This window comes from Emydura macquarii, unplaced genomic scaffold (genome assembly GCF_026122565.2).
Source record: "Emydura macquarii macquarii isolate MOO-44397 ecotype Brisbane River unplaced genomic scaffold, CSIRO-AGI_Emac_v2 contig_2897, whole genome shotgun sequence".
Taxonomy (NCBI): domain Eukaryota; kingdom Metazoa; phylum Chordata; order Testudines; family Chelidae; genus Emydura; species Emydura macquarii.
This window is the reverse complement of record NW_027133034.1, coordinates 6,829,424-6,855,126: the sequence shown is the minus strand read 5'-3', so window position 1 is coordinate 6,855,126 and position 25,703 is coordinate 6,829,424. Positions and strand designations below refer to the sequence as shown.

Genomic DNA, 25,703 nt, shown 5'->3' with positions numbered 1-25,703 from the left:
TAGGGGTGGGGGAGATTTAATCGGCGGCCGGGTGTCATTTACAAGGGACGTTTGGGTGGCTGCAGGAGAGGAGAAGAGGGGGGCGTTGGGCGCTGGGCTGCTCTCCGCTCCGCTGCTACTAGTGTGGCCGCCGCCGCCGCCGCCGCCCCGGTAGATGTTTCCATGTTGTTTGGTGCATGATTTAGAGAAGAGGAGGAGTTGGAAGCAGCGAGTGTCAGAGGCAGGGATAGGGGGGTTTGCGCTGCTGCTGCTGCTGCCGCTGGCGGTGGGGGGGGCCCTGTCTCTGCCTCTCTCTCCCTGGGCGTAGCATCTCGAGCTCTCCCGGCGTTGGCTCTGCTGTGCCCGGGTGGGGGCTCGCGGCAGCAGCAGCAGCAGCAGCAGGCAGAGGGCGCGTGCCTCCCTCGCTCGGCGGTGCGGGGTGTGTGTGGTGTGGTGTGGTGTGTGTGTGTGTGTTTTCGGGGGGTGGGGGTTGTGTCTGAACCAGTTAGGAAGAATGACTCTGGAGTCCATCATGGCGTGCTGCCTGAGCGAGGAAGCCAAAGAAGCCAGGCGGATCAACGATGAGATCGAGAGGCAGCTCCGCCGGGACAAGCGGGACGCCCGCCGGGAGCTCAAGCTGCTGCTGCTGGGTAAGTCTCGGCAGGCGCCGCCTGCGCCCCCCCCCCCCAGCTGCCCCCGAGGCTGCTCAGCCCCGCGGCTGCTCCCCTGTGCCTCTCTCACACACGCCCGAGATGCCAGCTGGGGGTGCAGCTTTGCACAGGCATGTGGGCAGCTCTGCAGGAGCCGTGCCCCCGAGTGTGTGTCTGGACAGGGTGTGTGCCTTGTGTCCGTCCATTGAGAAGCGTTCAAGTGCAGGGACACGGAGCGTGGAGACGGGCGGACGGGCGAGGGCACAATTTACGCTCCGTTTTCTTGCCTTCGCTCCGCGGGTGCTTCCCATCAGTAGAATTATGGGGGGGGGGGGGGGTTTCGGACTCTGCTGAGGGTGGCGGAGATGCATTTGCGTGTGTGCATAGATGTCTGTGACACACGACGTTGCATGGTCTTATATCTGTGGGCATGTGTTGCAAATACATCTGGAGCCGGGTAAATAACTGATTCTGGTTCCTGTAGGTGATTTGATGTGGAATGGATATTGGCCTCCAAAAATGGAGAGGGGCTTGGTGGGTGACAGAGACATGAAAAGAGAACATACATGGCAGATAGATTTGGGGGTGGGTGTAAGGGAGAAATTGCAAGGAAGCAGCTAAATGAAAGGACTTGCAGAGGGAGTTGCTTAGCAGATTGATGGTTACAGGCTTTAATGTCTGCATTGTTCTGTGAGCCTCTGGAAAAGGTTGCTGGGTGGTTGGTTGTATTTTTTAGTTGTGGGTTTGTTTGTTTTTTAATGAGGTAAATTGAGATGAAGGGTTGCACTCAGATTACAGGCTACTTTCTTAAAACAACAACAACAAAAAGCAAAGTCCATGAAACTGAATAATAACCTACAGTATGTCAGAGAATGACAGGATCTTGAATACCTTTGGAATCCCCCATTGGATGAGAAATATAATTTACAATATACAACAGAAATTCTCTTTAATCTCAACAGTTATTGTAATATAATTATAGTTAATGTACAAAAAAGCAGCATTTCTCTATTTGATTTTGTATCTGCTAAAATAAGTCTTTCGAATAAAAAAAAAAATAACGAAAAAGCTCATCACCAGTTATTGTCATATAATGCATAGTTACGGTGGTAGATATAGCTTGTGCCTTAGACCAGCAGGGCCTAAAAAATGTCCGCACTAGAGCCTGGTTTTTGTGTTTGTGTATGTAGGGTTATAAAATTGAATATTTCACATGCAAAAGACGTGTACTGTTTGCTTTTGTGCAAATATACTATCTTGTTTTGTACATAAAGTTTGTAATTGATATGGAGGTAAATTGGTTTTAAATTAGCTAAAATGGGGTCAAAATAAGTAAAACATTGAAAGAATATGTTCATTTAAATTTATTTGCAGTTTTTCTTAACTAACATATTTTCTTTTCTATACTTGAAATAATGGGTGTGGAGGAATGATCAGGAGAGAGAGACATAATACTGACAATACAATTGCTCTGCCTGTTTGATTTTGGTCTAGTTTTGATTGATTAAATTGCACACTGATTATTTTAGGATTCAGAAGAGAGGTGAAATAAAAAATATATAGCTTGCATTTGCTTTACCTTATGGACATTGACTTAACATATTCAAGAAGTATTTTTGTTATATTTGACGTGTACAAGTCTATGTTGTTTCTGCAGTTTGCTTATTTTTTTGCAATAATGCTACAGGATTTTGCCCAAGATTTTAGGGAAGTGTGAAATTTATTGGGAGGAGGAGAGGGGAATCCACTGTGTATTCCCAGAATAGGGGGGATTTAAATATATGAATTTAAATAGTTTCAAAGATTTAGGACCCAATGCTGTAGTAAATTATTCACATGCTTACCTTAATGAATGAGTAGTCTCACTGATTTTGAGTGGGATCCATTCAGTTGTAAAGTTAAACATGTTTTTAAATGCATGTCAGAATCAGGGCCTAATTTTGGCATTGCCTTAGTGCCAAGTGAAAGGTGGTTGGTTTTAGGGAGACTGGATGGGTCGAGGGAGCTATTAATTTATAGAATTGTTGAGAAAGCTCAGGGTTTTTCTGTGGAGCTGCAACAGTGCAAACCTTTGGTGTTGCTGTGCTGCATTAGTGTAAAGTGAGCTTGCACTGGTGTGGTTTACTTGAAACGGAGAGAAGTTGCCCTGATGCAATCCTTGCTTTATACAAAAGAACAAATCTACAGTGGGCACATGCACTGTTGTAACAGCACCACTCCAGAAATCTCTAATGTACACAAGCCTTCAGTGTTCTACTTTGTAAAAGAGTAGAATTTACTTACAGGACATTGGCAACTTAAAAATCATGTTTGTGACTGTTAATGGCATATATACTGCTGTCACAATTAACACCTAAGGTTCTGATCCTGCAAGGAGCTCTGTGCAGGCAGACTCCCACTGAAGTCACTGGGGCTCGGGGATCTATCCGAACAAAGCTGCTCACAGGATCCAAGTCTAAAATTAATGTACTGAAAAAGATTTGAGGGGGAAAATGTTTATTCAGTTGGCTTACTTTGTGTATTTGACAGCAGTTTGTATTTAGTCACTCCCACTACTTCTCCTGTATAGTTACTTATTCAGTTTTCCCTGTTGTTTGTGTGGGTCTTTCATACAGCAAGGGGGGAGGAGGGGAGAGATCTTAAAAAATAGGAAATGTCATTCATTATGAAGTCATAAAAAGTGCTGAGACTCAGAGTAGAAGTAATATATGAAATTACATAAACTCTTTTTTTCTTTTTTCAAAATAATTGATCGCAAGTTGACAATATCCCATTTCCCCCAATACCTAAAGTAATTGTATTACTTCATTTTATTTTATGTAGGCTTTGGGTAGAATTGTCAAAAGCTCCACTTTGACCCAACTTTAGTTCCAAAGTCACTCAGGCTTCAGTCCCATTTCCAAAAGTACCATGGGAATTAGGAGCCTAAGTGGGTTAGGTACTTTTGAAAATGGTACTTATGCTCCTGAGTACCTAAAATGAAATTTTCTAAAGTGCCTTTTTCTGTAAGTATTTCTTCTTAATATAAAATCATCTGAATTTCTGTAATAGTTTCTGGTGAACACAACATCTATCAGAAATAGCCCATTATTATGACTTATTGTTTCTTTATTATGAACAAACATATATAAAGAGTAGCTGTGTGATCTGTTGTCTTCTATTTGTGTATATGTAATTTTTTTAGAACATATATGCAAACTTGTATGTATAGTACTGAACATGAAGAGAAAATTCAGCATTTTTCTGGGTCATGGTTGGAAAGAGAAGCATTTTTTTAATACTTTGATCAGATTGTAATGTTTCTTTGCGATGTGCAGTGATTTCTTCTTTCCAGTTGTGTAGTATACAGTTACTGCATCATAATTACCTTACAGTGTACAGCCTTCTTTGTATATTGCATGTGCTAGTGAATATGAATTTAATTTTCTTTTGGATCAATGATTTTCAGATGTTGTTGCTTGTTTTGCAAACTTGTATTGCAATTCTTGGTAAGATTAATTTCAAAAGATGACTTTAAAAGTCAAGCCGTTAAATGATTAAATATTGAAATGTCAGTTCCAGACACTAAATTGCACATCAGTCTTCTGTGAGCTGTTTTTAAAATTAGGTGAAGCATTTCTTGTTACTGCAATTTGAATCAGTCAGCTTCCAGAACTGAGTATTTAAATGTATTATTAAAAGGAAAAAACAGTACCCTAGCAGATACAAATTGGCCGTAACATTTACGACACTTTGGATCAAATTGAGTCTTCTGTTGAATTTGGTTTTAATCTGTTGTGTTTTCCAAATTCTTTCTGGATTTTATTGCTGTTGAACAGTTTGTAAAACCTTATAACTGCTCTCCAGAGTTTAAAGTTAATATCCATCTATCCTTTGTTCTTGGTTGTAAAAAGACTTTTATTATTGGCATGTTTTGTATCAATAGATTGGAAACTGTTAACTATAAAATATTTTATGTGTTTATCTTGTAAGTGTTAAGTGCCATGTGCTAGGTTGTTCTGTGCATGGCACCTCCATTGTCATCAGTGGGATTTCTCTTTAGGGACTGATAGTCATGTGTGGGCCTAAGAGATAGATCCTGACCTTAGGCCTCCACTGTTGGCCAGATTCTGCCCTTATATACACACAAGGACAGCTACCGCTCTTTTCAGTGGGAACTTCCTTGCATATCTGAAAACAAAATATAGCCCTTCTATAACTCTCTGAAATTTGGCTAAGTTAAATGTTTGAGGACTCATTGCGTTAATTTAGACCTGCCGGTATTGTGCCCACCTCAAAACTTGGTTTTCTAGGTTTAGATGTTCTCTGCATTTGAGATAGCAAGTCTCTAAAAGGAGGTCAGGTCTCAAAATATAGGTGTTCTTAGCAAAACACGTGCATTCTTCATATGCTATCTGCTGAAACATGGAAGTTAAGCCAGTTGAGAGAGCAGAAATTTCAGCCAACCTTAACTGGAAAAACATTCTTGAACCTCCTCAGATGAGTATCCAGTAGCAGATCTATCTAGTAACATGTATTTTTAAATATGTCTGTTAAATCCAAATGGAAAATCTAGAACTTACAGATAATGAAGCTGTTAGACCTTCACAAAAGCATCTGAGGAGGAAATGGGTCCATTAAACCAAGAATGGATTACACTAGTGTATTGTAGCGTAGCATTATCATCTCTGACAAATACAGTCTAGATCCCTTATTTTTTATGTAATTTAACTGAGTCAGATGGCTTATTGAAATAGAACATGACAGTATAGCAGTTTTGTATACAAAACGATGCAGTAAATCAGCAATTGGTGTGTTATATTGCTGAGATACATGTACTTTAAAATGTGAACAGTATTAAATATGAGATTTGGAAGAAATCTTTCATCATTGAATTTCCTGTTTATACATACATTGGCCTAGCTATTTAAATCCTGCAGTTTTGGCCATACTGTCTATTTTTCATAGCATGCTTATTACAGTTACTAAGATGCTCAAAAACAAATTATCTGCAAATTCAGATTTGACTGGTTGGCCAGAATAAAGGCAAACAACAGAAGGTGATTATTAAATAGAGATACAGTATATATGTTCACTGGTGTGGATTAGAAATGGGCCACGTTTGTCCTGGGTTACCAGAAATGTAGAGGTAAGTAATTCCTCCCACAGCCAGATGCATCTACAGAGTTCTGTTTCTAAAAAAAAATATATATATAAAAAGTGTGTGTTAGGATATTATTTAAGACGCTCTGGTGATTATCAAAGATGACAGATTATAACTTTAGGAGCTTTTAGCTTCAAAAGAGCAGCATTTGGCACAAGTCATTCAACTTCATTTTAAGTAGGCTTGCTTTGTTTTTATTTGTATAATATGAAGTATATTATATACTTAGAAATATAAAGGCTCCCTAACACCTATGGACTGAGCATGGGGTTGGAGTAATCCTTAGAATCATGCGCACACAGCACCACAGTTTGTTTGCTTTTTGTTTTATAAGTCAATGCATCTCTTTTCCTCAGTTTTCCTAACTGAAAATGTAGGGATGATAATATTAAACTACTTCATGATTTATTAGGTGGTAATTTCCAAGTGTGTTCAACATGAAAAGCCTCATGTAGTAAATGCAGAGTATTGTTAGTAGTAAGTTTTAAAAAAAAGAGTTAAAATCGGTTTCAAATACTATATCTACCCTTGATATTCCTGCAAATTTTCGTGGTTTTACAATCCCATTTTATTTTTAATGATTTTTTTACACCCCTTTTGCTTTCTGAAAGACCCACAAAAACAGGGTAAACTGACTGTTCAGGCAAACAGTTAAATTGATTCTATGCACATTTGCTGTCAAATGCATAAAAGTGTAAAAAAGACAAACAAAAAAATCCTGAAAAATAGGGATTTTTTTTTTTTAAATCTAATCTCTTTGTTAATGTTAGGTGTGACTTTGTTACAAGTAACAAGTAAAACGTTTTTATACAGAAGTGTGATTTAGGTTTTGTTTTTAACATAGTGCATCTTTAAATCCCCGCTGGACGTTTGCAAATTTTTTTCGGTCAGATACTACAAAATATATTTACAACTAAAAGGAAAAATTACTTTAATATTCATCAGGATGTGTCTTACAAGTAGACCTGGTAGACAGCTCCTATTTTGGAAAAAATGTTTGTATTAATATTTTATTTTATTATGGATGCAGAGCTATGTTGATAGGCATAAATATGACTATCCCTTTCAAGGAATATATGTCATATCTTGTAAGAAGAAAGGAGGCAAATTTTCGCTGATGTTACTTTAAAATGACTGTATTAATTTTTAATGCACTGCCACGGAAGCTCTTGTTTACAAGGATACTGTGCAGTATCCTTAATTTTTCTCTGTTACAGTGATCTAATTCCCATTCAAATCAATGGGAGTTGGCTCAGGTCCTAAATGCACATGTAAGTTCCACTGACATATAAAATTATGTCAAGAGGCCAAAGGACCCCAAAATGTACATCTTGCATTAAAGAACATAAACCAGGTTAGAGAGACAAGGTGGGCGAGGTAATATCTTTTATTGGACCAATTTCTGTTGTTAAAAGAGAGAAGCTTTCAACTTTACCCAGAGTTGTTCTCTGGGTCTGGGAAAGGTAATCCGTGTCACAGCTAAATAGAAGGTGGAACAGATTATCATAAGTAAGTAACACGAAATATAAGAGACCATTCAAAGTGAAGTTGCCAGTTATAGGCAACTGCAGTCATGGGGGGGGAGGGGGGAGGAGTTAGTGGGTTACTAATAAGCCATAAATCCAGTGTCTATTAAATCCAAGCTACGAATTTAAATTCCTAGGCTCATCTTTTGAAGGTATTGTGCAGGTTTCCTTTGGGGATAAGGTCTTGCCTCTCTCGCTAACAGAAGTTGATCCTATAAAAGCTATTACCTCTCCCACCTTGTCTCTCTGATATCCTGGGATCTACATAGCTACAACAACACCACAATAAACAACGTTAAATTAATATTGGGAAAAGAAGGAAAGGCTACTCTGTGGAACCTGTTGCTACAGCATATTCGGGAATGCTACCATTTTTAGAACTAATGGTCCCACCCTCTTAGGTTCCCTCAAATTACTTTTGTTGGTGAAAGATGGTAGTGACAATTTCACAGAGGAAAGCTATTATTTCTTTTGAAGTAGAGTGACGATCGCTGCAAAATGAATCCCAGGAAAGTGTGAAATAGCATTATAAGGTAAGTGTGTCATTACTGGTAATTAATTCTGTTACAATAACTGAATAGTATAAACATTGAGCATTTTTTCTTGTCCTGCTAAATGGAATAACACTCAGAAAAGATCTATTTTCACACTTCAACACTATTGGGTGTGAACAGCTGTTAGTAATAAAATTATGGGAAGTTTTTCAACATCCACCTTTTATTTGCTGTTCTAATATCTATAAAAAGTGGGACTGGCAAAGGCCAACAGCAAGAAAACTGTATCCTGACCAAGAGAGGACTTTAATGTAGGAAATAAATTGTTGAATACTGAGAGAGGATGTATGTAGTATTCTCAGTGGTAGGTCACTAAGCTCTAGGGATTGTGTTAACTACAGTACAAAGAAGTGAGCTCCATGAATGTATCAGGGCCCAGGACTCAATATTTAGTCTCAGTAACAAATACACCTACAGTATCAGAAAAGGGTTTAAATCTTACTGGGGAAATTCCAAGAACAGCATGAATATTGTTTCAAGTTAAATCTTAAAATATTTAACATTCATCTTTAATATTCCAGGTGCAGATTGTTTCCATAGTAAGTAATATTATATAGAGAGGCTAAACTAAAGGTGTAATTGTCTATAGATTTGTCATTTGTGGGTTTGTAAAGGACAGGTTGCATTGAAAAATCATGCTGTTGAGCTTGCACATTACCTTTTCAGTTACTTTCTGTTTGGCAGCAATTCCTCATCTCAGCCTTTTAATAAGGGGAGTGACTCCATTCAGAGATACAGTATGTGTATGTATGTATATGCGTATATAAATGAAACCAGGAAACTATCCTAAAATAATTGAAAACACTAATTATTCATATCAGTAAAGTGGAAAGGCATAGGAGGAAGAAGGCTTTTAGTGTGCCAGCTGCAGTGGAGGTCTGTGCTGTTACAGATTCAGTGAATGAATGGGTATCCAAGTGTAACTCTGGGCACTGCTTGGTTGAGTGGAACATTTTTAGTTAGCTCAGAGTTGTGCACCAACTTCCAGTGATACACACCTGAGATTTCATCACCAAACAAAAGGGAATCATATATGGCATAAATGACAAATCTGTTTTGTAATCCAATGAAGTACCCCTAGCTTTGGGAAGCATGCATACAGACATTTTCTTTAGTAATAAAAGTTTAAAATTCAATATGAATGTGACCTAGTCCAAAAGCAATTAGCTATTCCAGAGTGCTGTTGATGAACTCAGGTGGCTGAAGCACTCTGCCACCATTCTCGTGCCACACAAGGTGCCTGAGACATACACCAGTCGTTAAATAGTGCACAGCCTTTAGTGGCTTTTGGCTATATAAAGTGCAAATTGAGGTATAGGAGCAGCATGGAAAGTCTCTGGCTGGAATCCTTGCACTGGATGACAATGTATATGTGAGTTGAGGAAAGTTGCTTTTCTGCCTTCTTTTGTATTCCCATCACAGAAAGAATATTGACGTCTCCAATCTGTAATCTTAATAGTAATTGTTTTGCTCTGGAAAGGAATGCCTAGAGCTATTCCAACCTGCATTTCTGAGTAAAGGGGGGTCAGCCAGGAAGTCAGACAAAAGGTTTCCTTAGTGGTGACTAGTAACTTATAAGGCTAGAAAAACTCAAATACGTAAAAGATGGGAAAGATGCCATCATTCCTTGTGTTTTTTAGGAACATATCATGCTTGGAAAACTGGGCATCATATATTGGACACTTGCACAAATATATTTTACTCTGATACTGGATTTATTAAGCACTTTAGAGTGCTATTCATACTATTGCAATGCAGTGTTTGAAAGGAGGCGTTTTCTCTCTTTTCCTCCATAAATATAATTAGTTTGATGTTATTGCCAGTGTAAAAGCTGAAAACCAGTGTATCTAGTAGTCTAAAAGGATACAGGTAATGAATGCTGGAAACTTTTATAAAGGAATAGTCCTGGTATCTTTAATAGGATCTTATATCGCAAATTGTATTTTGTGTAATTTGATTGTTACAAAGAAATGTGTAATGGACGTAGTGCAAGTGGGCTGAAATCATACACTTAGGTTTGTAGTGAAAATCTTTTGAAGATGTGTTTCAGGACGGAAAACTGATTACAACCACAGAGTTTAAAATAAAGAGAAAGCTACAATAAAACTCAGCTGATCCTTTAGGTTCACTGGGAGAAATCAATATGGAAATTTAAAATACTTTCCACTTCTACAACATTCTTATGTGGGGCAGGTTAGTATTATCATCTTTTTGCAGACATGGAGACTGAGACACAGTAGGATTAAACAACTTGCCCATGGTTGTATTGCATGAGAAGCCAAGAGAAATCCGGATCTTCTGAGTCTCAGTCCTGTACTTTAACTGCTTTTGGTCAAATTTTGTCTTTCACTTTTTTGGGAGTGTGGTGTGTGTGTGTGTGTAGATAGGATGCTGATACATTAATTATAATCTTCGCCTAGGAGAAGGCAACCTGTGGGACAAATTAATCCTTGCCTTTTCTGCTGACACTGCCAAAAGAGGTTGCTAGTTTGGGGATGGTAGTTGTAATGTGTGGACTTGATCACTATCAACTAATCAGAGACAACCAACTTGTAATGTAGGGTACCAAACAGCTGTCTGAATGATTTTTGATCACTAGTGACCTGGGCTATGCTAGAGTCCGTGATTTAGAAATGAATGTCCCTTATCCCATTGCCAGATCCTTGAGCCACCAAGTCTCAGGTCTCGTTAAGGGTGAACTTTTGTGTATTTGGTCCAGGAAATTATAGGGCTCTGTCATCTTTGTTTCAGTAGAAATTGTGCAAAATGCGTTAATGAAATTCATTCATGTTTTTTTCATGTTGGATTTTTGGACGTTTTTTCCAAGATGAGAAACTGCTCATTGGGGACTCTTAAAATTCCAAATGATTAGTATTTTGGGTTATAAAACGTTTCTTAAGCTACGGCTACACCGACGGCGGTCGCCACCATCAGATCGATTTCTCTGGATCGACTGAGTGGTCAGTGAAGTCCTGATCAGTCGATCCAGAAATCAACATACTAAGACCCCTTTCACAAGTGGTATAGCACTGTGTCGACGGGACACGGTTCCTGTTGGCACAGTGCAGTGAAGATGGCTCACAGAAGAGGAGCAGAGAAGTCGACGGGAGTTACGCAAGTTTTTTGCGTAGCTTGCGTAACTCCCATCGACTGCTGCCGAATCTCGGAGGTAAGTGTAGACAGGGTCTTAGAATACATTTACATCTCTTCCCCACCACTGAATTGTGGAATAATGTTTTGTTTTCCACTTTTTAAATTGTAATTAAGCATACTTCTTATGTTCTATTAGAAAGGAAATCTCAAGTGGGGGTGGAGGGCAAACGTATGTGGTGATTTTTTTTGCAATATGCTCTTTCCTCAGGCTCTCTATCCATTCCAGTATTGAAATCATAAATAACCTGGAGGACATAACAACAATTGCTTTTCTATGTACGAAGATAGAAGTAACCTAGACTGCTGCTGGTTTAGCAGTTCATTCCATAGGAAGGAAGAGGAAGCAGCTTGAGAGTAGATTTGCCTACCGTTCTTCTTCCACCTAAAGTATGCAGCTAAGGCTTTGCTGACAGGTGGCGTAATGCCACGGTGGTTTGTGAGAGTTACTGATTTTTTGCATGTCAACAAGGTGAGAATTATCGAATCATTGTGTATTCTTTGTTAGTTTGTAATTAGTGAATCTGATCAACTTCACTTGGTACATCTTAGTTAAAAACTGATTTTTCAGGTGGTTTGTGAATGGTTTAAACCTGATTTTTTTTATCATTTGGGTTCAGAAATTATATTAGCTAGGAGCATTTCCTTAAACGTCTGAAGTAATTTTTGGTTCTCCCCTTACTTTCTTTTTTTGGGGCAGGGAAGATTATTTGACCCTATTCACCCCCTGCTTCCTACCTATGAGACAGAATTATACTGACAGAAAATCTGGCAATTGCTACAGTGCATTAAGGATTTGTATATAGTACTGTATCTGGATTTACAACAGAATAATATGCTATTACTAAATCTAGTTAGGATTAGGAACTGAGTTTATGGTACTCTCTAAAGTTTTTAAGTTTTGAACCAAAACTAGATAAACAATGTGTTCTGAATTTGCCAACAGCCTAATTCGGCTATCTTCCCAACGATATAGGCCAAGCTCTGTAGTATTTTACAAGGCAGGTGATGGAGGTAACTTTGAGTTGTTTTGCCCTAAGAAATGTCTTTCTCCAAATTCTAATGTTACTGTGAGTGTGGTTCTCTTATGGATTATTTTGATAGTAAAGGTTTCATTTTAAAAATTCATTTTAAAATTCTATTGTTTTCAGAAAATCCTTTTGTCTGAAATTTTCTATATGTAGACATTTCCTTTCAGCCTATGCAATAAATCATATAGCAGAGTAGAAGCAGAATTTTAAAATGAACACATGGTTTTTTATCCTCCATGTTCTCTCCAGTGTGTGTGTGTGTGTGTGTGTGTGTGTGTGTGTGTGTGTGTGTGTGTGTGTGTGTGTGTAAAATATCAAATTGAAAAAATAGTTATACAGCCTCTACAGTGAACAGGGTCAAAGCAAGGAGGTCTTTTGTTCCCTTAATAATTGTTTACGTGCACTGCAAGCATATATGGTGCTTTACAAAACATAAGAAAGTCATGTTCCCTACTTTGAAGAGTTTACAGAGTTGCTGTCTGGTTTTAAAAATGTTTTTGCTTTGAATTTTAATTGTTTCTATAGCTGAATAAATGTTTTGTGTCGTATTTATTTTGCATCAAGAAAGCCAGAATTGTCAATGTCAATGTCACTGGCACAATACACCATAATAAAGATTGATGAGGTTCCAACCTAACATGTAGACACAAAGGGTTTGTCTGTAGGGTTTTTGGTAAAAATTTCAACTGTAGGAGCAGGTCCAGTTGACGTGTTTAAAAATGGTAGGGGATATTGGATTACAGGATCTTTGCAACTCCGTAAAGCCCTTTAACACAGCTGTAGCAGTCACAGGAAAGTCTACTGATGGGGAAGAACTTAGTTTATGTTTAAAAATAAAATTTGCACCAAGTTATAGAATATCTTCATTATTTTTCTGTCCTGGCACAAGTATAAATATTGTTTTTTATCCTGCTAGCTACTCTGCGTGGGTGAACCTCATGCACCCGTGTGAAGGCCCATTGCCTTCAGTGGAATTCTGCATATACATAGGGTCTGCCTGTGTGAAGCAGCTTTCAAGATCAGGGCCATAAAGAGGAAAATAAGGACTTGCCTACAGGGGAATGCCCAGGAAAATTAATCTGAATTAACTTTTAGAGTGGATTAGTTAAACCACATTAAATGCCTATGTAGATGCTCCTTTTCAGAATTAAAGTGGCATTAATTTGGAATAGTTTAGTTCACTTTGGAAGTTCCTTAAATTAAATTGAATTAAGGCCACTTTAATTCTAAATAAAAGCAGTTTAATGTGGGTTTAACTAATCCAGTTTGACAGCTAATTCAAATTAACTTTCCTGAGTGTCCCCATGTAGACAAATCTGAAGGGTGAAGGGTATCTTTTTAAAAAAACAAACAAACAAAAAAACTTCAACCTTCAATTCTGTTTATGATAGCGGTATAATGAGATGGGTGTTAGATACCCTCTCATGTTTCCATATTTCTCCTTCCATACTGAATGTCTGACACTTTAATTTCCTTGTGCTCTGATTCTGTGAAGCCGAATTATATGGCTGTGTTTATACAAACAACTATATATATTCTCAGCACTTAGGCAGGACTGGAATGGGTTGTTAGGAATAAGGTGAAGTAGCAGAGATAAAACAGCTCTTGTCTGTGCTCTTTCTGCACCTGAATGCAAAGAACTAAGTTTTTGTTTTTTAAAAATATATACAGACATACCCTGACTTGAGACCTCCATCTCCAGGGAACTGCATGAGGGCAGTTATTCTTGGGCTCATCGTAATAGCAGTTGGTATGTTAAATCCATGTGTTCGTTGTCTGTGTCGTCATTTGGCTTGCCAGCAGTTGGCTTGACATCCATTCACAAAAATGGTTTAAGGCAATTTGGGACTAGGTATGCTATGACATACCTCATGCATCTACAGCCCTGGCCCCACACCTCATTTTTGTGTGTATGCAGAATTCTGCGGTATGGAATCATAGTATATTGTGGCATTTACAGTCTGCTTTGGCACACCTTTTATGCTGCAGTTATAATCTTCTGAATAATGCGGTGGTTCTTTCAAAACTTGTGAGTAAGTTTAGATCAAATTTTAAAAATGTGAGTGCCAATAATTAGTCTTCTGTATCCATATTGAGGCATTGAAATGAATGGCCTGATTTCTTCAGAGGTGCTGAATACCTGTATACCTCCGGCTCTGTGCAGGTTCATGGGCTCACCTGTGTGGAGCTCTTTCCATGATCAATGCCTACGATCAGGAGACTTCATTGCATTGATCAGGGCCTTTGTATTGTGTATAAGGTAAATACCCAGTCAGCGGTGTCCTGTGAAAAATTTGAACCCAAGTTGGCAGAGATGAAAACCCCTTACCCACCATGCCTGATAGCTCCCCAACAGTTAATGTAGCTTGGTATGCTGCTAGCTGTTTTTGTTTTGTTTTTTGCGGGGAGGGCGGTTCTTTTCATTTTGTCTTTTCAAATCCCTCCCATAATTTCTAGTAGTTTTCCTTGTCCTCCATTTCATTGCTGGAGGCTAGAGTTGAAAAACTAAGATGACTATAAATATTTTTTCTGACACTCCTGGGCTGCTTCCAGTAATGGAAGTTAGTGGAATCAGCCATTTCTCACTGTACTTTGTTCTTTTCTTCTCTGTAAAAATCAATACATGAGACCCTGTGGAAAAAATCCATTTAGGTGTTGGGTTATCTCTTCAGCATAATTTATTTCATCAGCACAAAGAACTTTTCCTGCCAAACCACCATTCCCTGCCTTGTTCAGTCTTCATTTTCTAGCTTGCTTCAAATGTAAGTGGACTGTATAAGCTATGATGATTTGTCTTGGTGGTTTTTTCCCCCTGCAGAAGAAATTATATAAAAATAAAAATTTCAAGATGGTTGACCAGGAAAGATGAGAAAATTCTAATTGCTTATAATCTGTAGCCCCCTTCCATATGCATAGTGAGCTTGTTAGTTTCCTCTTTGAACCCTGCCCTTTGTTTTTCACACCTTCAGTCTAAGATGAAATGCCATTGAAAATTTCAAGCTCTCCTTCCCTGATGAAAGGAGGCAGTCTAGAGAGGGATGAAAAAAAAATTATTCTAGGTGGCGCTACAGTGGCTAAATAAAGGTTTTCCTTTCTTATACTCTGTTGTACCTCAGTTGTTTTATTGAATGAATCCTTGTGCACAGCCTCTTTCTAGAGTCCAAGTTGGTCATGACCTTTCTCACTCTTTTTTCTGATTTGGATGGTAAAACTGAAGAGATCAAGTCCATTGGAAACCTACCTCAAGCCAGACAGGAAATATTTATTTCCCCTAACATTTCCACTCAAGCAATGGGAAAAGACTAAGATAATCCCTATAACCTTTTTAGAAATGGAAGATGTCTCTGACAATTGGTAATACAAATGCAGCATTGTAAGACTGTCAGAATTATCCTGTTCCTTATTTCCATCGGCAGACTAGGTAGAATTCCCCCCCACCCCCCAGTAAAGTAACCATTGCAGTTTGGTTACATATTGTTATATATGTCACCTAGGAGTGTTTTCTCTTGTCTTAAGCTAAAATATCTCTGTCACGAGAAACATAATGGGCCTGATTGTGTATTCATTCAGATACGTCACTGTAATTCATAGCTCTATTAAAGTCCATGAAGTTACACTTAGGTAAAAATGCTGTAAATGACTAGGCCCCATTCCTGTTGATTTTCTGCTAAAGTAGCAGCTTCATAGTCCACAGGTATCACCATTTTCCAGGAAAAGTGATGGCACAGGGAGATTTAGGGATCTTGTTTCATTTGCTTTACACTGCCTGCACCATTTTAAATGATCAGGAAGTGGGTATGTCTAATCTAGATTGCTAGCTACTTGTCTGTAAACTACCTAAGTAAACTAACGACTGCCTTAATCCCACTGGCGGATTCCATTCCTGACCTTTGCAGAAATTTACACTAAGCCATGGATTTCCTGGGTCAACATAGCCTCATGCTTGAGCACTACTTCTATGTGGAAGGGGGACATACTGCCTCTGAATATGATGGTTGTGATTGTTGTGGGGCGGTATGTTGCTCTCAAATGAGGAGGAGTTGATGGTGCTGCTTCTGTCTCTACGGTCTCGTGGCTTATCATACTTGGATGAGATGGGAAAGAAACCATTGGCTGATCAGCATTGGTTTAGTACCTTATGTTAAACTAGAGATTGTTGCTCAGTGGATCATGCCCAAGATGAATAAGTTGATGTGCGGATCGGGGAATTTCACAATAAGGCTGAACTAGTTCAGTTTTTGGTTAAATGACTGAATAGTTCATTGTGTCTACACAAAGCACTCCTGACATTCTCTCTGACACCTTGGGAGGCCCAAAATGTCTTGGTACTGTTTACATTTGCTGGCACAAAAACTCCTCAAAGCAATGTGTTTACTGGCGTTTCACTCTGCAATTGGAGATTCACCTCAGCAAAATATATGTATAAATAAATAGATCCCTATAAATTTAGTATATTTTCATGTATAAAATGGCAAAAAGGTATATGGCACTGGTATTGCATATAAATAATTTTGGTAGTTACAGTATTTTTTTTTTTTTTTTTTAAGTACAACAGGCCAAAAGTTGGATGCATGAAATTGCAGAAGGTGCAGTAGCTCAGAACAAGAAAGAAACCAGGAATCCAGAAGAGAATGCACATTAATTAAACAGCAGTAATTTCATAGGGAGCAGAAAATAAGTTTGCAGCAACTGCCCTTGCAAAACTGGAGACTCCATTACTATTCCCTGTTCACCCAGAGTATTGTGGAATTGTGCTGAAAAGACCTGATGCAACTACAGTACTAGTGCTTCCAGTATACACCAGCTCTCAGTTCAAAACCATTTCAGTTAGGTTATAAGATTTGCTCTAAATTAATGCAGTTGTACTAGTACTTGGAATACTTGTGAAATGAGCACTTTTGCATGTGGACATGAAGGGCCCTATTCTTGTCCCCCATACACACCCATTTCATACCACTGAAATCAATGAACTCATTCCCAATTTATCTGTCTATCATAGGTACTTATGGTACCTTACAGGTATCACTGTAGTATCTGAATGCCTCACAATCTTTCATGTATTTATCCTCCTACCACACTCATGAAGTAGTGCAGTGCTATTATCCATAGTTTACAGATGAGGATACTGGGAGACTAAGTGACTTGCACGGGATCACCCAGGATGTGTGTGGCAGAGCAGAAATTGAACCCAGATCTCCCACATACAGGCTGGCACTCTAACTATTGAACCATCCTTCTTATTTACAGTGGTGTGAGAGGAGAATCAGGCCCAAAGTCTCTTACAGGCATTCCAGGTGCTTGAACTGTTTCTGTAAATACACAGGGTGAAATCCTGGTCCCATTGCAGTCAATAGCAAAAATCCCATTAACTAATGGGGCCAAGATTTCATCCCAAGTCTCTAGTGTAGAAAAAGCTTCAGTTGCAGAAATCTAGTTACCAGGTAGGAAATCTGTCTTCTCATCACAACTTCAATGACCGTGTTGTTTCACTAGTATGCTTCCTGCTTCCTTATCTTCTGGCTCACATCCACGATATATGCTCCCAGGAATCTGAGCCCATATACCTGGCTCTGCAGTGGATTAATGCTGGGCTACCAAACCGATTCAGTAAAGAATTCTTGAAGCTAACTTCATTAGTAACTAGACATGCTAAAGTATTTGCGAATAAAATGATTCTAAGAGATGGTAAGTGCTTTGATGTATCATAAAAATTATTTTAAAAAAAGTAATATCCATTAACTCACATTTTTCAAAGACTTTTTATTATTTTGCAGTGTATTTCTAAATAAGATGAGAGAGATTCCAGAAGACTGGAAAAGGGCAAATCTAGTACCAACCTGGGAAATTACAGACCAGTCAGTTTAACTTCAGTACCTGGAAAGATAAAGGAGCAAATAGTCAAGCAATCAATTTGTAAGCACTTAGAAGATAATAAGGTGATAAGTAACAGTCAACATGGGTTTGTCAGTAACAAATCATGTCAAACCAGCCTAATAGCTTTCTTTGACAGGGTAACAGGCCTTGTGGATTGGGGGAAGCTGTAGATGTGGTTGTATATCTTGACTTTAGTAAGGCTTTTGTTACTGTCTCACATGACTTCATAAACAAAGTAGGAGAATACAGCCTAGATGGAATAGTATAAGGTGGGTATATAACTGGTTGGAAAACTGTTCCCAGAAAGTAGTTATCAGTGATCCACAGTCAAGTGGAAGGGCATATCAAGTGGGGTCCCTCCTGGACTGGTCCTGGGTCCAATTCTGTTCAATATCTTCATAAATTATTTAGATAATGGCAGAGAGAGTACACTTACAAAGTTTGTGGACGATACCAAGCTAGGAGGGATTGTAAGTGCTTTGGAGGATAGGATTAGAATTCAAAGTGATCTGGACAAATTGAAAAAACGGTCTGACGTAAATAGGATGAAATTCAATAAGGACAATGCGAAGTACTTCACTTAGGAAGGAACAATCAACTGCACACATACAAAATGGGAAATGATTACCTAAGAAGGAATACTGTGGAAAGAGATCCATGGGAGGAGGGAAGGAGGAGCAGATAGTGGATCACAAGCTTAAATATGAGTCAACAGTGTCGCAAAAAAAGCGAACATCTTTTTGGGATGTATTAGTGGGAGAGTTATAAGCAAGACACTAGAAGTAATTCTTGCACTTTACTCTCTGCTGATAAGGTCTCAGCTGGAGTAGTGTGTCCATTTCAGGAAAGATGTGGACAAATTGGACAAAGTCCAGAGGAGAGCAACAAAAATGATTAAGGGCCTAAAAAACATAACCTGTAAGGAAAGATTGAAAAAAAGGGGTTTGTTTAGTCTGGTGAAGAGAAGTCTGCGGGGGACATAACAGGTTTCAAGTGGATGAAATCTTGTTACAAGGAGGGGGGGGTGACAAATTTGTCCTCCTTAACCTTTGAGGATAGGACAAGAAACAGAGGAAGGAAAGGAAGGACAGTAGCAATGAACTTTGTTTCTGGGAACCTTAATAGGTATCGGTCAAACTGAGAAGAATTAGTTCATTTTGACCCTATTTTTTTTTGTGCAGGCTGATAGGTATCAAATACATTTCTCAAGACTTGAAAAAGGTCAGACTTTTACTACATAAGAAGCCAGATTTTACTTTTCAAAGCAACTGCGTGCTGGGAACCATCAGAAGAAACACTTTGTCATTATTTTTAGTGTTCTATGAAAGAAACACATTCAAATCTGACTTCAGCCAGCAACTGGAGCTGAGGAATCGAAGAAGTCCTTAATTAATTCTTGTTTTTAGATTCACTTAGTCTGTGGAAGGTAATAACCCTGGAATACATATATAGCACTTCAAAGTGTTCCACACTCACTAATTAACAATTATTTCATCACCTCTATGAAATACGTAATTATTATTATTCCCATGATTGTAGATGGAGAAATGGAGACCGAGATGAAGGCCAACATTTCAAAAAGTAAGAGCATAACATAAGAATGGCCATACTGGGTCAGACCAATGGTCCATTTAGCCCAGGAATCTGTCTTTCTGCCGTGGTCAATACCAGGTACTTCAGAGGGAATAAACAGAACAGGCAATCATCCAGTGATCCATCATCTCCTGTGATCCACTCCCAGCTTCTGGCAAACAGGGGCTAGGGACATTCAGAACATCCCGGCCCATCCTGTCTAATAGCCATTGATGGACCTATCCTCCATGAACTTATCTGGTTTGTTTAACACTGTCATAGTTTTGGCCTTTACAACATTCCTTGGCAGAGTTCCACAGGTGTGAAAAAGTCCCTCCTTTTCTTTGTTTTAAATCTGCTGCCTATTAATTTCATTGGGTGATCCCTAGTTCTTGCGTTACGTGAAGGAATAACTAACATTTCCTTATTAACTTTCTTCACACCAGTCAAGATTTTATAGACCTCTACCATATCCCCTTCCTTAGTTGTGTCTTTTACAAGCTGAAAAGTCCCAGTCTTTTTAATCTCTCCTCATAACGAAGTTGTGAAGTGTTGTTGCCCTTCTCTGTATCTTTTTCCAATTCCAATATATCTTTTTTTTTTTTTTTTTTGAGAAGGGTTGACCAGATCTGCATGCAGTATTCAAGATGTGAGCGTACCATATATTTATATATAACAGTATTATGAGATTTTCTGTCTTATCTAGCTTTTTCCTAAGTTGAGTACATTTTTGGGTGTCTCAATATTTGAATGCCCAGTGGTTGACACCAAGATCCCCACTTTCAGAAATACTGAGCAACCTTATCTGTCATGTGACTTCAATAGACTTACATATCCTCAGCATCTCAAAAATCCAGCACTAACTTTCTCATATTGGACATGCAAAATGAATATTTAGCTCTAAATGGTTTGTCCAAGACCATCTTCTTAGTTAGTGGCAGTATCAGAATTAGAATTTAGAATTCCAGATTCCCTGTCCCATTCTCTGTCCATTAGACCTTGCTGATAATACTCCACATAGGTTGGGTTAGAATTGGGGAAGATCTTAATGTAAACTTTCAAGGTATTAAAAATCCATTATTGGAAAAATGTGACTTCTCCTCCCCTGGAATTGTGGTGTACTTTAAGTTGTGGATTGTCCTTGTAATGAAAAAGCCTTCACACCAACTACATATATAAGATAAGTGCCAAAGAGAGGATACGTATTTAGAAATTTGGTCACCTTTTTTTAGCATATTTAGAGAAGGAGAGCTACCCAGCCAGCAAGCCAGATCTTTAACCAGGTTCTTTGAATATTAACCTGATCCTGAATAAGTAATGTATAATGTAGTATGCTAAAACTTTATTGTAACTTTACCTTAATAAAAAGTTTCTCTTGCTCTCCGAAAAATAATAGATCCTCTTTTAGTTCTCTCAATCTCAAGAATAACATGATTTTGGCTTTGCAGCAGGTGTTCCGTGTGAATATTATTGGTGCGGCTTATGTACAGCACTTTACCAGATGTGCAAAACAATGCTTTGAATTAATGTCTTCACGTAGACATGCCCTGTGATACATCACTGCTTTATCCAGTTACGGTTGTTGATGTGGTCCTACCCAGATTTCAGCTATGATAGTCATAGTTATGTCCTAAACTGATCAGTAGAGTATCAATTCAAAACGTGCAGTGCTACTATCTCCTGTGTTTCATCCAAAAGGCGGATGCATTTCAGCAATAGGTGAGGTGATCTCAGTTTACGTTTGTAAAATGCTTTGTGATGAAAAGTGCTATATCAAGCAAGAACGATATTTTCATAAGAATAAATTGAGTATTTCTTCAAGGAGACAGATAGCGGTGATTGTACTTCATGAGTGTTTAACCTATGAAGAGATCTTGAATAGCAAGCAGTTCACACTTTTAAGGCTTAGATATGTGAAAAGAAATATAGAAGCAATGTGGTTGCATTCTAGTCTTCCTAATTCAGGGAACAGTTATGGAAGGGAAGGGAGCAAAAGTCAAATACACATTACCCTGTGTCAGCCTATAAAATTTAGGGCTATAACAATATAAGCATAGACCATTATACCAAAGAGCCAAGGTATTATAAAACATACTAGACATTCCAAAGTTCATCAAATAGTTACAGAGCCTCATCCCAAAAGTGAATTTATTGTAGACACAAATGTTTACTTAAATGTAAGTTGCACTACAACATGGAGAACAAGCCAGTTCATCTACAATTATTTTATCCAAGGTGGCGGTTGTACATTTTGTGGCTTCTATACAAGGTAGATTGATTTAAATAATAAATATTAAATCATGATTTTAAATCACCAAGAGGAAATCATTGATTTAAATCAAGTTTCCCACTGATATGTCACATATTTCTTAAACAATGGTGCAAATCTGATCACTAAAACGTTAATTTATAACTCAATACAGCATTTTACAACACCTAAGAGAGGATACTTTGTGTAATTTTTTAGATAACTTGATTTTTATTAATTTAGGAAATAGTACATAATACTTATTACCTGTGTCAAGCTGCAGATGTAGCAGCAGTACATTAGGAATGGTAAGAACTAAATCATGCACACAAACACAATAGCACTTATTATATTTTATTAAAGTAAATCTTACACATTTGCAACTGCAGCAGTCTCCTGAGTTGCCGGCTGACAGCTGTCCTTAAACTTTTTTCTTTTTTTTTTTCTTTTTTTTTTTTTTAATGTTTCAAATTTTGTTAACTAACAGACAAGTCATCTCAACACTAAACGTACGCTGTCCTTAAAACTTCTACAACTAGCTCTCATCTTCCCCACTCCACTGTCATTTTTATTCATAGATTGAAACAGAAATATGAGTTTTCTTGCGTTTTCAACTCCCAGTCGATTTCTTTGTTTTGAGTAAATAATACCAAACGATGAAAATATTCTCTCTGTGCCTGCAGAGGAAGCTGCTGCTGTGAAAAGTTGCCTTAGCAACTGAAGGAACTCTGTTTCAAGGTGCCTGGCTAATGATTTCCACTTATTCAGAGGAGTGACTTTGTTCAAAACATCATCAGTAAACATGTAGTGTTTAAATGGTTCCACTCCAGCCCTGGCATTTATTATGACTGGCATGGTTCCGCTCCAGCCCTGGCATTTATTATGACGGGCATGACTGAGGAGTGATATTGAGATGCCCATGCCATGACAGCATCATCTATTTCGGAAGTTAGGCATCTGCCTTTATATCTGAGGTCGAGAATGTTGGCAAGAAAATGAGGTGTAGTGTAGCGCTTGATCCATTCACTTCTTTATTGCCTGCAGTTTAACTTTCTGGTGAGGTATTTCTTTCTTCAATGTCTCTTGAAGAGCCTTTCAGATTTCGACAGCATCAGCAATGCAGCAACAATTTCTCTGAAGTTTGTTTAAAGCTATAGATATAGGCTTCAGTATACTGAGCATATCCTCTACGTTCCTCCTTAATCCAATGTTAGATACTTTGGATGAGATACTTCCATCTCTTTTATCACGGTTTTTTTCACGTAGTTTTATGAGAATAGGCCTGTTCTTAATAAATTGTTCAAAACAATTAACCACAGAATTCCATCGACCATCTTGAGGGAGGATTAGTTTGGATCCTCTTGCTCCCTTCAATGAAGCTGAAGCAAACTGGTTGTTACGGAAGTATTTTGTGACTTCAATGACATTTTCTTTTATTGCTGGAGAAGACATACTTAAGCTTTTGGCTAAAAGATGCATTAAATGGGCACTGCAGCCATATGTTATTAAAGAGCATCCTTCTGTTTTCTTCTTCTAAGTATCTTCTCATCTTTGCCACGTTTGCAGCATTGTCTGTGACAAAACTGTGCACATGACAGTTGAATTTTTGTTCACAGTTTATTACAGCTTTCACTGCCACTTCTTTTAAATATTCTGTTGTGTGGGCATTTCCCAATGTATCTATTGTTTCTGAAAGATATGCAACCCCATCTTCTGTTGTCACACAGGCTCATATTACTGGAACATTGTGTACATCGCTCCACCCATCATGGCTTAAACTGGTAAATTTCCCCTCAGTATTTCTTGCACACTGTTCAAGTTACTTCTCATACACTGTATCTAGCAACCTTCCACCAATGTCTGCTCTACCAGGTGGAGTGTAGCCTGGTTGTAAGGACTCAGCCATATCAATGAAGTGTTTATTGTTAACAATGCGAAAAGGAGAATTTGTGGCATAAATGAACCAAGCAATCTTTTCATCTATGGTGTCTTGTTGGTAGTTGCTAGTCCTTACTACAAACACATCCATGGTGTTGGTTTTACTGGATGATTGACATCTTTTGCTTGCTACTGATACTTTGTTGTCTGAAATATGTTTAGTTGCAGCACTGCTGCTAAAAGTACCAATGGATGATCCTGAAGTTGTTGCAGATAGACTGTCGAAGTCTCTTATGCTTAAACTGGATCCTGAAACAAAATTCTTGGGTGACAGATTTTAAACCTAGTTACCTAATTAGACAAGCCATAAGGATTAAATAAATTAAACCTTTTTCTCTAGCAATATCAGCATAGCAAACAGCTTGGAATTTACTTGTTAAATCACACTTATACTAAAAGGCATAGAGAAAGTCTTAAAGAATGATGCATTGCAAAGTGAATTAAATTACTAAATAGTTGATTTACATTGTTCTTCAGACATATCCACATCATTTTCTCCCAATAAGCAGTTTCCATTATGATGATTCTTTCGTGCAACTACTCTGCATCTCCTTCTTGCACTCCTTACACTTGACATGTTTTCCTTTTTTACTCAGGGAAGGAATTTCTTCGAAATATTCCCAGATAGAGTCTCTCTTACGCCCAGAAGCCATGACAGTTTTTCTGTGGCAAAAGTGTGGGGAAATATAGGAAGTTGTGTGTATACTGAATAATGTCTTCCCTTTTTCCTTCCAGTCCACTCCACTGTTCCTTTCTACTCTGTCTCTGTCTGTCTTTTGTCTCTCTGTCTTTAAGACAGTGTCTTAAGTAACTCCTCTGCCTTGCTTGGCCCAGCGCCACCAACTCATAAGCGCAAAACAACAGCAATCCTATGTGAGGTTAGTTGCTGAGCAACAGAAACTGAAACAGAAACTGAAAGCCCAGAACTTTCAAGAAGCAAGAGCTGGTAGTTAGGCTGGACAGACTAGAGTCATATTTATGAGACTGTAAGTGTAGGTTTAGCAAGTTTGTGATGAGATTTAATTGTAACTGTTTAAACAAGAGAGAAATTTAGTATTGTGTTGATTTAAAAAAAAAAACCAAAAAAATCCAATTTAAATTAAAATTGGATTGATTGATTGATTTTAAATTGATTTTTTTTTTAATCCACCCTGCTTCTATGGTATGTAACTAATGATAGTTATTGCACATTCTACTGATCTGTAACCTGGGAGAATGTGTAGTAATGGAAATCCATTAGGCAGAGTTGCAAAGAAATCCAAATGGCACTGTGTGAAGATAAAATTCAAATATGCTAAGTACTTTTTGTCTTTCTGAGGGGGGGGAAATCATCTAGTTTGTACGAAGAATATACTTTTGTTTTTCACTTAGCGTTTTGATATAAATTGGGTAGTATATAATTTTATGAATGAAATAAGAAAACAATTGCATTTAGCAAAATTCTAAATGTAGGGATTTTGTTTGAACATTTCAGGAATACTTGGCATAAAGATGACATTAAACAACCCAACAAAATGGTGAGCTAGTTAAATACAAAGAGGCTTCTATGTTGGTGCAGGAAATTACTTTCAGAATTTCAGTGATTTTTTTTTTTCTTTCTTTTTTTTTTTTAATCTCCTCTGTTTGTTTTAAAAGAAAAAATGGTCGTCTTTTTTAACTAAAGGGTGGTTGAAAGACTAAAGAATGTGATTCCTTTTTGAAGGACTGATGAAGAATTAAGAGCTAACATGATGTACCAACTACACATGCAAGCAGCACAATAACCTGGGCTCCAGTTTGTTCCCATTTGAGTAAATAGGAGTTTTGCCATTGACTTCAGAGGGAACAGAATCAAGCCTCTACATTTAGTTTCCTACGCATGTGATAGTTCTTTGGAAGGTAATTTTGTATTTCTCAAATAAAAAAGAAAATATTAGACCAGCTTAATAATAAGCTTGTAGCAATCAAGTTGCATTCCTTCATTAAAGTAAATGTAGTGAATTACTAGAAAATAAACTGCCAGGTTGAAAGGATGGAACAGTGTAGTGTAAAAATATGA

The 25,703-nt window shown here is 38.0% G+C and overlaps 1 protein-coding gene across 1 annotated transcript in view; it reads left to right on the top strand.

Moving 5' to 3' along the window:
- Positions 1–449: 449 nt before the first annotated feature.
- The window catches only part of LOC137167121 (guanine nucleotide-binding protein G(q) subunit alpha), a 206,677-nt gene continuing 181,423 nt past the window's right edge, over positions 450–25,703 (top strand). The window contains exon 1 of the mRNA XM_067569124.1: positions 450–629. Within this exon, the coding sequence (XP_067425225.1) occupies positions 494–629 (136 nt within the window). The 5' untranslated portion in view covers positions 450–493. The remainder of the gene's footprint in view (positions 630–25,703) is intronic.